The following is a 12,849-nucleotide window of genomic DNA, read 5'->3' as shown; positions in this document are numbered from 1 at the left end:
AAATAATTGGATTATTAATTAAGCACTGTTTAAGATTTGTGTTCTATTATAAAAATGAAGAGTTAGAATAGGGCTGTCCTTTGAGTGGCCATACATTCTGAGCACCCAGCACTGTACCCATGGGGTGGGGACAGTTATCAGCCACCAGTGAGCCCCACGAGGCCATGTGTCAAGTCTCCTGAGCATTTCTGTTGGAGGCACAGAACCAGCGACATCCCATGGGCATGCACAGAAAGGAGGCTGACGGTGGCACAGGCCCTTCCTCACAGCAAGAAGGGAGGCGGCCTCCGTACACTGCACAAATCAAGTGATGAGAAAAACGTGATTTGCTTTTGGAAGACAAGGTGTATTTTAAGATGAAAATGGAGGAAAAAGAGAAACTTTCACAAGGAATGTTTTTATAATACTATAGCCTACTTCACTGAAGTGGGAAGTCACCTTAGATTTCTTCTGAGAGTTCTAATATGCCCTTCTGCATTTCTGCCAAAAGCAATGGACCACTAGGAACTACCTATGAAAATATATCCTGCTCATTAATAACCACCGGATCAACTGCTCTTCAGTACAGGCTCTCCCCGAGTTTTCTAATAAACAGCCTGGCATTGAGCTTGTGAAGAGAGGAACACTGTAAAGTTGGGTAAATTTATGCTAATGTCATAATAGGAACAAATTACAACTAAGAGTCCTCTTGCCCTGAGGGTGGCTGGTTAGTGCCACCTGGTATGCAGGGTTACGGAAGAGGACCTGCCGGGAAGTCAGGCGTCCTGGGCTGTAGGCCCGGCGCTGCCTTGTGTATCCATCTAACTTTGGACAAGTCGCTTGGACTTCAGTTACATCATGTCAAGTTAGACAAGATGACCTCAAAGGTTTCTCTTAGTACTAAGATTCTATCTTGATGACCGGATTTTATGACCACATTGAACACAGACCAGAAAGGGTAAATTAAAATGCTGTGGAGATAAAACCTAATCAAAAAGCTGATAAAAAATAAACGACTTCTGCAAAATGCTTACATAAAAGGGAGTCTAAATATTTAATATAGTTCCCTTTGGAAGAAAAATAATTTGCTAAATCTGTTCTCCATCCTCCCTGCCAATCACACTGATTAGGGACTTGAAGAATCCCTGCCAACAGTATAGAATTACTCGTGTTAGCACACACCACCACGAAAAGGTGCCAAACACAAGAGGCAGTGAAATGTAGAATGGAGAGGCTGTGTGTTCATGTCTCGGGGTGATGTGGGCCATGCTAGAGCTCTGTGCACTCACGCAGTGGGTCATTCAAGGAACACCAAAGGCAAGATTCGGGAACATCTGCAAAGCACTTTCAGGTTAAGAACATACCAGGCAGCACTCAGAGAAGGATTTTTTGGGAAGTCGTGCAGGAGGAGGTGGGCCCTGATCCCACTCCCAGAATGCCATGGAGTTCTGACAGACCAAAAGTTCCCTGGAAGGCTAAGAGGATGGAGAATGCCAAAGGCAAAAAAAAAAGGATATGGGAGAAAGAGACAAGCAAAATAAGCATGCATATGATAAAGTCACAGCAAAAGAAAAAGGAGAGAGAAAATACAGTAGCACAAAGAAAAGCACTACATAAATTCAGTTCTTAAGAAAATGTTTAAAACCATATAGGCATGAACAAAAAAAAAGCAATGTATATTTAAAATGTTTTCTGCTTCATTTTTACACATTTGAGTTTAGACTATAGTTAACAGATTTTCTGATTGCATTTTTTCCCTTTTGATCTCAAGAAATAATCAACTTATTTAAAATTACTCAAACATATAATTGTGGTTTTATTTTCCAAGTAGTACAAATAAAGCATAGGATCTTAATTTTAAAATAACATAAAAAAACTTTCAAAATGGTGTCAGCAAGACAAAGACAAAGACCAGGCAGAAACATCTTTCCTTACTATGTTTAAATTATGCTTAAAATAATGTCTATGCTTCTTATAAAATTTTTTCCCTATAGGAGATACATTGATCAAAATTTATCTTAAACTTGGCCTTGTAATTGTGATACACAAGGAGACTTGCATTCGAGCCTTTTTTAGATGTACTATAATTATAAAAATGGGGAAAAAAGGTGTTTTCTGCTCTAAGTCAGTACAAAAGGATTACTTTTAAAATATAACTGAACTGCTTTTTTAAAAAGAATGGGAAAGACCCTATACAATGACACCTGCTGGGCTGAGTGAGCCTAGCTGGTGGCTCTGCATCAAACATCCCAGGAAGGCAGCCCACATACCTCCCTCAAGTCGTTGTCCAGGCCCATGTGCTCGGAATGCTGGCGGAGGCGGTCTTTCCTGCGTTGCGTGGTGGCGCTCCGACTTACCCAGCGACTGAAAAATAGAATCCAGAGGTGAAAACAAACAAACCCAAGCAATGCAGTCACAACTTTAAAATAGAAGGAACTGTTCAAAACAAAAGACTGACAATACTTATTTTTCTTTTTAAAACACATGACAGCTTTACTGAGATATAACTTAAATACCATACAATCACCCGTTTAAAGCATGTAGTTAAATGGTGTTTAGTATATTCAAAGAGATATGTGATCACCACCACAATCAAGACTTTTTTTTAAAAAATATATTTTATTGATTTTTTACAGAGAGGAAAGGAGAGGGGTAGAGAGTTAGAAACATCGATGAGAGAGAAACATCGATCAGCTGCCTCCTGCACACCTCCCACTGGGGATGTGCCCGCAACCAAGGTACATGCCCTTGACCGGAATCGAACCCGGGACCCTTCAGTCCGCAGGCCGACACTCTATCCACTGAGCCAAACCGGCCAGTGCAAGACTTTTTAAAAAATGCAGTTATCCCCTCTGTAATGACCTTCTCCTTTCCATCTTGCCCACTAACACAACTCCAAACCCTGAGTGAATAATAGTACCCTCTCACTTCTGTATTCTCATACCCATGTAGGTTTTTTATTTAATTCATGATTACCCATGAATCACTTTACCTGCCCTTTATCAAGTCTCCCCCAACCCCCTCAAAGACTATTTCCACACCTTTCACTTTATTCTCAAGTACCTCCATGCAACTGAAGACCCACCTTGCCTCCTTCCTCATGCCCTCTATTTAGTGATGCACACACAGACACCTCATCTTTCTTCTAATCCCAAAGTATGAAATATATTGGCCATGCCTCAAAACTATGTGTTCCACCTATATTCCTGACCAATTCTCTCTTGCCTTCTTCAGCCTGCTCTAATAATCACCACCTTTGCTGCCAATCCTATTTTTCTATCCCACCTGGATATTTCCTTTCAGCTTACAAGCATGCTGACCCTCTATAGTTATGTTGAAGTCTCTTTCTTCACTCTTCTTATGTAAAAATACTTTAAAAGTTTAGTGGTAAGGCCTTTATTTACCTTTGGCTCTTTAGTTCATCTCAGATCAGCTCCTTCCCATGAAAATGCTCCTGATGAAGCCAGATACCCCCACCTGCCATATGCAATGGCTATTATTCATTTCATTCTTAGCTTACTCAAACTCTCTGCTACATTTAGTACCGCGAATCACTCCTACCTTAAAACCCCATCTATTTTCAATGGCCTCAGAGTTTCCAATGGAAAGCTCTCTCACATTTGAGCCTTTGTCCATGCGATGTTCTCCCGTCTATTCATCTTTCAGATAGCTTAGACGGCACACAGAAGGTGTTCTATGATTCTTCCAAATCTAAATTGCTACCCCTCTGATATTCCCCAACTGTAGTTCCTATCAGTGTGTTATTCTTACTTATCTTTCCTCTCTACTATAAACTCTTGAAGGGCTTGTATCATGTCTATCAGCCATTTTACTGGCAGAATCTACTATGTCACATGCCCCTTCTATAAACACACCTTAAATAAATAGTCACAGATGCAACCTAACATTTAAGTTTACAGATGTTCACCATAGTACATATGCAGTATGTTTCCTTTATTCCAAGATACATCTTGGCTTTTAAATGTTCCTGAAGCTAGGAGATATACCTTTCACTCCAAAAGCATGCTAAATGCATACTTTTTGAAAAAGCTTTTGAGTTAATCGCAGATCTTACACCCAACAGTTAGAAGTAAATGTGTTCAAAATAACCTAACATTCAACAATAGGAGGTACTATGGGAGAGTGCCCCTGATACAATGAATTAAAAAAAGCAAGACACAACTTTCTACAAACAATATTCTAATTTTGTAAAAAAGAAAAAAGCATGAACATGCACATATGTGTGCATACACACCAGGACCCATGCCATGAAAAAACACCACCAAATGCTAACATATCATGATGATGGCATTATGGGTGGTTCTAAAATTTACTCTATTGCTTCCCAGTAAAATTTTGAATGAACGTGTATCGTTTTATATTAAACCAGTTTTTAAAATTTCCTAGGCTTGACTATTTATTCATCGAACCATTCTAAGAATATTTACTTTGAGTATATCCTTGATAGCAGAGATACCCACAATTTAAATTGAACTTATAGCCCTGGCTGGTTTGGCTCAGTGGATAGGACGCTGGCCTGTGGAGTGAAGGATCCCAGGCTCAATTCCAGTCAAGGGCATATGCCTGGGTTGTGGGCTCAATCCCCAGTAGGGGGTGTGCAGGAGGCAGCTGATCAATGATTCTTTCTCACCATTAATGTTCCTATCTCTCTCTCCCGTACCTTTCCTCTCTGAAATAAATAAAATTAAAATGAACTTACATTTTAGCCATTCAGGATAAGTCATAGTGCATTTCTGACAACTTATTACTTTTAATTATTTTATTAATAAAGTATCCAATTTACAAAAAAAACTTAAAATGAGAAAGCGGCTCGTTTCTTTTAAAATAATTTATGCATGCCTTTGGTTTCTAGCTTCTCAATCCTCTCATTACAGTCTGCTCGAGGAACACTAAATAATTATAAGAAAAACGGTAGCAAGAAAGATAGCTTCTCTTAAAATACATATATTTAAAAAAAGAATATAGGTTTATATCAGGGAAAAAATGTGCAAAGATCTAGTGACAGATCTCTGAAATGGAATCCTTGGAAATCTCCTTCAAGCAAGGGATCAATGTAAGACTATAAAAAGGATACAAAGAAAACTGAGGAACCCTAGCCGGTTTGGCTCAGTGGATAGAGCGCAGGCCTACGGACTGAAAGGTCCCAGGTTTGATCCCATTCAAGGGCACATACTGGGGTTATGGGCTCGATCCCCAGTGGGAGGCATGCAGGAGGCAGCCGATCAATGATTCTCTCTCATCACTGGTGTTTCTATCTCTCTCCCTCTCCCTTTCTCTATGAAATCAATAAAAATATATTATAAAAAAATAAAAAGAAAATTGAGGAAATGGAAAAGATCCAGGAAAAACATAGTAAGACACTGACAAAGATTTTTTGCTTGACCAAACTGCAATCAGGCATCCGAACCTCCTTCCAGGCCCATCAGTGCACTTCCTTGTAAAATCCCATTTTAGTCAGAACCCTGCTAAGTCAGTTGAGAAGGGGCTCGCACACTCAGGGTACAGAAGCTCTCTGATCTGATTGTGTTCCTCATCCTTCGCATCCCCCAGGTGATGCCCAATCACCTGGCCAGCCTTCAGCAAGAGTCCGGTTAGGACAGTTTAGTCTGTATCCCTCCTCAACCCTAATGTTTCCTCTTAGTAATTTCCCATCTCTGCTCCTTGGCTTTAAATCCCCCCTTGCCCATCATGTGTTTGGGGCTGAGGCCAATCTCTCTTCCCCACTCCAATACCCCCTTGTGGTAGTCCCTACACGTACCACCATAGTCTCTTTTTTTATTATTTTTTTTTATTTGCAAAGCATTTTACTACTATGAAAACAAGTGCAGTCTAGTTAGAACACCAACTGGACCCTAAATTACACACACCTTAATGACAAGACTCCTCACGTGTGAATGTAAAACATTTAATTTAAAAATGTTGACACTACAATATATAAAATAGCTATTATAAATGCACATAGTGTATTCTATAGCTGCCAGGTTTTTTTTTTTTTTAGGAAACTGTAAGTTATTACACTGTGGTTAAGACTTGTATCTTCACCCTTGAAAAAGCCCACATTCTATCACAGTGATGCATGGTCAGACTTAACAGCCCCAATTGTTAAACACTTGGATCAACATAACCAGTTTTATTGCAAAAGGACCCTGTACACATTTATCAATTCTAGTACCTTAATAACTACCCAACAAGTCATTAACATACAGAAACATGCATCATGAGAAGCAAGAAATATCACCCATCCCTTCTGCATATTAGCAACTTGTCACTCCTGAGCAACAGTGCTCACATCACTGAGGTCTGTGAACAGTCACTTTTCGCATTCATCCTGAGTGAAAGATGGAATGATTTAAGTACAAATGCAACATATTATAAACAATTTCTTAGAAAAAAAAGTCACAAATTAAACCAAAGTATTTTACAGAATTTACTACAAAACACCGTAAAAACTGCCTTCCCTTAAGCTCTCTCCCCCCGTATCCGGCGAGCCAACTGGAGGTCTTTGGGCATGATGGTGACTCTCTTGGCGTGGATGGCACACAGATTGGTATCTTCAAATAACCCCACCAGGTACGCTTCGCTAGCCTCCTGCAGCGCGCCGATGGCTGCACTTTGAAACCTCAGGTCCGCTTTGAAATCCTGGGCGATCTCCCTCACCAACCTCTGGAAAGGCAGCTTCCGGATCAGAAGCTCCGTCGATTTCTGGTAACGACGGATTTCTCGAAGCGCAACGGTCCCCGGCCTGTAGCAATGGGGCCTGTTCACCCCGCCGCAGGTGGAGGGGGCGCTTTTCCTGGCAGCTATAGTGGCCAGCTGTTTGCGGGGCGCTTTCCCACCCATGCATTTGTGAGCAGTCTGCTTGGTTCGGGCCATTTTCTCACTCAACGCGGAAGTTTTAGGCCGCTTCGTAGTCCGTGACGCCGCTCCTGCTGCCCAAGGGAGAGCCGCAGTCGCGGAGCTAAGTGCACGGACCACCCCAACGAATACCCAAACCGCTTTGCCACCACCACGGTCTCTTGAACAAAGTCTGTCTTACCATCTTCAAAAAGTGTCATGAATATTTTTAACAACTCTGAAGCAGAGTATAAACACCAGCAGATAAAAATTTATACGATAAATAAAGGGAAAGCGTAAAATATAAGTAACAAAAAAATGTGTAGCCCTAGTCAGTGCTCAGTGGTTACAGCAAAGGCCCAGAGGACCGGAGGGCCGAGGCTTTGATTCCAGGTCAAGGGCACGGACCTCAGTTGCAGGCTTGATGAGGATGAGGGTGCGCCCAGGAGGCAATCAATCCATGTCTCTCTCAGATCAATGTTTCTCTCTCTCTTTCTCTCTCCCCGCCCTCCCTCCCTTCCATCTCTCTCTAAAAAAAAAAAAAAAAAAAAAAAAAAAAATCAATGGAAAAGTATCCTCGGGTGAGGATTAAAAAAAAAAAAAAAAAAAAAAGACTTGGGTATAGATTTTTGACCTGGAGGCCCTGAAAACAGCCCTGTAGCAAAAAAAGCCAGTGTAAGTTTGTAAAATCTATTTAGTGTTTTAAGAAATTAAGGCTATTGGGTAGGGTGGTTTCAATAAAAGTCTAAAATAGAATCATGGCATCAGCTAAATAAACCTATATAATAAAAGCCTAATATGTAAAATTTCCCCTCAGGCGGTTATTTGACCGTGAGACCAGGAGTTCGACCACTCGCTATAACATGAACTACCAGGGAGTGGAGCAGAATATGTTGGGCTTCGGCGATGTGCTACGACCTCTCACCAGCTACCTGGGGGCGGGGGTGATGGGGATGGAGGTGTGGTGAGAATGCGGGGTGTCTGCCGAGCTTGCTCTCACTCCTCCTACTACCCTCCCCCGGGACGCCAGGGCTTGCGCGCCAGGGAAGCCCCCGTGCTCAGGTGCTGGGGCGCCTGCGAGAAGCCTGCCCCACACCTATGTGTCCTCTTCTGGGTGAGCCAGGCCACAGCCGCCAGGACCGTAGGGGCCAGTTGGGCTTCCCGTGGGTTCGGGCAGGAGCCGGTCTGCGAGGCCGGCTGGGAGAGAGTGCGCTGCCCGTCCAGCTTCCGTGTGGCACTGCTGGGCGGCCCAGAGGCCCATGCTGCATCCTGGCTCACAGTGTCCAGTCGTGCTCACCACATCTTCATGTGGAAACTTGGGCACAGTGACTCAGGTGAGGGGAGTGCATGGGGGCCCGGAGGCCCGGGGGCCCAGGGCCTATAGGTTAGCTGGGACCTGCCCTTTCATGCCAGATGTTTGTGCTTCGATCGCTGGCCAGACCTAGAGACTGCACCTGTGCACGAATTTCGTGCACCGGGTCTCTAGTTTATATAATAAAAAGAAGGGTAGAATATAAAGAGCAGAACGTTCCCCTTGGCAGACAAAGTAGAAAAGACTTTAGGTAAAGAAAAGGATAAATATTAATTTACAAATTATAACTAGCATCTTACTATACACTCTGTGGGACAAAAATGCCCTACTTAACTTTATTTTCAAAACAGGTAAATGAGCACCTGCTTTAAAAAATAACTATAAAAGCTACACATTCCTGATCTGGTTAAGTAATTAATTTATTCTTTGCATTATTAAACCTTACTTACTAAGGATAATTTTACTAAAGATAATCATATTTGCTGAATCACTAAGGATTGCTTATTTGCTTTTGCCTTGTAAGCAGCATATTAAATTCTCGCTAACAGTTGATCAACCATTTACATAGGCATGGTTATAAATCCCTGTACCCTGAAATTAGTTCTGAGATATTTTTTCTTTCAGACTACAGTCTATCTGAAAATACAATGCTTGGGCTCTGTGTGGAAATGGGAAACCTTGAGATTATATATAAGATTAAAAGCAAAAAAATATGGCAGTAAGATTTAAAAACTGAAATCTTCCCTCCTGAGCGCCCCCTCCTTCCCTTCCCTTCCCTGCTTTACTTTTCATCATAAATCTTATCACTGCCTGGCAGGTTATTTATTTTACATATTAAGTTTCTTTGTTTCTTTTCTCCTACTTGAAAGCAGGGATTCTGGTTGTTTTGTTTATTGCTAGGTGTTCAGTGTACAAGACAGTGCCTTACATTTAGGAGGGGCTACATAAATATTTGCCAAATGAATGAATGAGCAATCTGATGCTATCAAAAGGAAATAAAACTATTAAAATTAAAAGTCTCCCTGTATTGAAGTGATTCAAGCAGGATATTTTATAAATAAGAAAACAGTGAATAAATCGATGACTAATCTCTTCTGATTGAAAATTCTCATTCATTTCTGAAAAATAGAACATTGTATCTAATACACTGACTTGGAAAGTTTGTACTCCCAACAGCATCTCTGAGCACATTTTCAAGTTCAGTGTTTATGAAAGTAGGGACAGCTCTAACGGAGGGTAAAATCCTGCCAATTAACTGAACACATTGCAGTTTCTTTTCCTTTAAGAGTCTAATATTTATCATTATAAATCTCTACCCCTTACAAATCTGTCACAAAATCTGGAAATGTTCATCACTGCTTTACTAAAAGCATCTTGGGAAATAAAGAGTTAAATACCAAAAATTCTGCAACATATATAGTATAGCAGATCATCTGAAAGGTAGAAAGATCATATTGTTATCATCACAATTAGCTGGTATATTAATATTAATAATAGAAAAAGAGCAAAAAGGAGGCACGACATTATAAGCACTGTCACCTGGGCAGCTTCACTGGGAAGCTACACTTCGCGCCTGTCCATTCCCTGCAAATCACTGGGGGAAGGGGTCCAACAAAGGGGAAAATGGGCACAGGCACAGTGAAGTCAGTGTGACGTAGGGAAAAGTGCTACCCTGTCCATCCCAATGCGAGCCCACAAAAACTTGGGAATACATAACCTCTAGACAAAGAGGTCTCTCTCTGTTGTTCTACTCTTGCTTTGCCCCCGCTCCCTTGCATTCTCTTGCACTGTGACTTGCCTGCCATGTGGTCTTAAGTAGTTGCATGGCCCATGGCCATGTGGACCCCACATGCAATAGACTGCAGCTGGGAACACAAGCCAAGCTAGCCAGATGCTGGATTGGATTGGACTTTAATATGGAGCAGAAACTCTGAGCAGTGGCCTTAATTCTTGCTCTAAAGACAAGGCTGGGCTTTTTTCATGGCAAAATGGAAGGAGAAGAGACCTTAGAAGGGAACCTCCTTAATTTTACATCAATAAAGCTTTCACAATACCTCATCCTCCTGTGCAAGTCTCAGGAAATACCTTTCCTTGCAACACTGCAAGAATCCCACTTCCACCGGACACAAAGGGCACACCACTGATAATACTCTTAGGCCACCTCTTAAGAACCTTCATATTACTTATTTCAAGTGGGCCACTTAGGCCAAAAGGCATAATTCCACCTCTTTTTTATGGCCCTCACTGATTCTACATTTGCCTTCTGAAAACTTAGGTGGCTCAATGCCATGTCCATGTTGTGTTTACTTCAGTCTTCTAGCCCATTTCTTTGCCACAGCCTGGCTTCTTTTCCCCCTCTTTCTCTGACTCTCTTTAATTAGATCACAGGTGTAAAATGGTATTTTCAGATGAGAAGAGAGGAAAGTGATTCCAATTTGTCCAAAGTTCCTAAGCTGGTTAGTGGTTAAGAATGAACTAAGTTCCAAAACTGCTGATTTCCCAAAGTTCTTTCAAACTTACTGTATTCCCCATTAATAATCTTCTTTGCATCTTTTCTTGTAAAACTCTTCTTTATCATGCACTTGTTAAAAGACTTGTATTCACCTAAAACCAAGGACTCCCCTAAACCCAAATAACTGAGCCCATTTCTAACCATATTCATATATTTTTTGAATCATCTACACTAATAAAAGAGTAACATGCTAATTGACTGTACCTTCGCGACACCTACCAGCCAATCAGGAGTGAGTATGCAAATTAACCCAACAAAGATGGAGGGATAACTTGCATTCGCAGGCACTGAGCGGCCGGGGGCGGGGCGGGATGCTTGTGTCGTCACCATGGCGACGATGCAGGCATTCTGCACCACCCTAGCTGCTCCAGGCCTCTGGGCAGCATGGGAAGGCGGAAAGGCAGCTCCAGGCTGGAGCGGAAAGGCAGCACCGGCCACAGCGAAGGCGATGCCGGCAGCCAGGGGAAGGAAGGCCCATTCTTGCACAAATCTTCATGCATTGGGCCTCTAGTCTTTCATAAAGAATGACAGGATTTATCTTTCTTTTTGCTTGTTTTGCAATTTTTGCACTCAATACTTATAAAATATAAAGATGGTGTTATGGTTTGAATTGTGTCCCCCAAACAGATATGTTGAAGTTTTAACTCCAATACTTGTGAATGTGACCTTATTTAAAAATAGGGTTTTTGCAGATGTAATCAAGTTAAGGTCATCAGAGCAAGCCCTAAACCAACAAGACCAGTGTGCTTATAAAAAGAGGAAAGTTTGGACACATACACAGAGAGATGACAGTCATGTAAACAGGAAGACAGAGACTAGAGTTATGCTACTAGAAGCCAAGGAATGGGGCTAACAGAATTTGGAAGAGCAAGGAAGGATCCTCCCCTAAAAGCCTTGCCAATACCTTGATTTTGTATTTCCCCCTTCCAGAACTGTAAAAGAATCAATTTCTGTCGTTGATTTAAAAAAAATATATATATATATATATATGTGTGTGTGTGTGTATGTATATATATATATATGTATGTGTATATATATATATATATATATATATTATTGATTTCAGAGAGGAAGGGAGAGGGAGAGAGAGATAGAAACATCAATGATGAGAGAGAATCATTGGCTGGCTGCCTCCTGCACGCCCCCTACTGGAGATTGAATCTGCAACCCAGGCATGTGCCCTAACCAGGCATCAAACCGTGATCTCCTGGTTCAGAAGTCGATGCTCAACCACTGAGCCATGCCGGCTGAGCAATTTTCTGTTGTTTTAAGTCACCAAGTTTGTAGTATTTTGTGACAGCAATCCTATGAAACTAATACAGATAGTAAAATGACACAGATAATGAAAGTACAACTTTTATAATTCCATTAGACAGTATTAGCATTATAGTTAAACACAGTCAGTTAAAGAAAAGCTATTCCCAAGTGCACATTACCTAAAAAAGAAAAATCTCTAGTCTTTGGATTCTTTTACATGAGCAAATTAAAAGTCAAACCTTATCTCAAATGAATTAATTTGGTCTTTGAAAAAGGTAATCAGATTGGTAAAATGTTTAATGGCTAAGCGTTACTCCATTAGAGTTGCAGAGCACACACCTTTCATTCATTCCTCAACCAACTACTCAAGTAAAGAATGTGCTTACTTGTTATTAGTTGGTCCTGTTGCCAAGACATCGGACTGTAACTTTGGAAAGAACCCTTGCTCATATTTGCCTTGACCAATTTTCATATCAAGTAGATGTGGGTGGATTGCAGTATGATCCATTTTCATCAGCCGCTGCTCAACTGACTGGGCTATCAATGGAATTTATAACAAATTAGAGACAATGGCTAAGCCTTAAAAAATAATTCTTTCTTCATTCATGCACCTACAAGGAACTCATTCTTTCTGACATCCTGAAACAGATTTTTACTAAAGCTTTTCAAAATCAGTGTAATATAAGTACAAAAAAGGATAATCTTAAGTAAATGCTGGATAATTAATTTTCACAATATTTCTGCCTTTGTCAAAAGTAGGGCAGTGGGGATAAAAAAATCATTAAAAGTTTCCCATAAGTGGGAAATTCAACATTCTTAATGGATGACAAATATTTCCCTTGAGCTGAAAGACAGGTAAAGAGAAGGGAACAGCAAGCACAGAAGCCTTATATTAACTGTATTTCTTTGTACAAAGACCCATTAAATAGTCGTG

At 41.0% G+C, this 12,849-nt stretch overlaps 2 protein-coding genes across 2 annotated transcripts in view; both read right to left on the bottom strand.

Moving 5' to 3' along the window:
• DENND5B (DENN domain containing 5B) overlaps positions 1 to 12,849 on the bottom strand; it is a 184,159-nt gene that overhangs the window by 51,153 nt on the left and 120,157 nt on the right. The window contains exons 7-8 of the mRNA XM_080659118.1: positions 12,302 to 12,452; positions 2,250 to 2,343 (exon numbers count right to left, since the gene is read on the bottom strand). Of these exons, the coding sequence (XP_080515244.1) occupies positions 2,250 to 2,343; positions 12,302 to 12,452 (245 nt within the window). The remainder of the gene's footprint in view (positions 1 to 2,249; positions 2,344 to 12,301; positions 12,453 to 12,849) is intronic.
• Positions 6,315 to 6,873, bottom strand: H3-5 (H3.5 histone; the record flags this gene model as incomplete). The annotated part of the gene is made up of 1 exon (XM_080659119.1): positions 6,315 to 6,873. The coding sequence occupies one exon, from the start codon at positions 6,871 to 6,873 to the stop codon at positions 6,460 to 6,462; it is 414 nt and encodes a 137-aa protein (XP_080515245.1). The 3' UTR covers positions 6,315 to 6,459.

The sequence above is a fragment of the Plecotus auritus genome, assembly GCF_963455305.1.
Source record: "Plecotus auritus genome assembly, chromosome: 3".
NCBI lineage: Eukaryota > Metazoa > Chordata > Mammalia > Chiroptera > Vespertilionidae > Plecotus > Plecotus auritus.
This window is presented reverse-complemented; position numbering and strand designations above follow the sequence as displayed.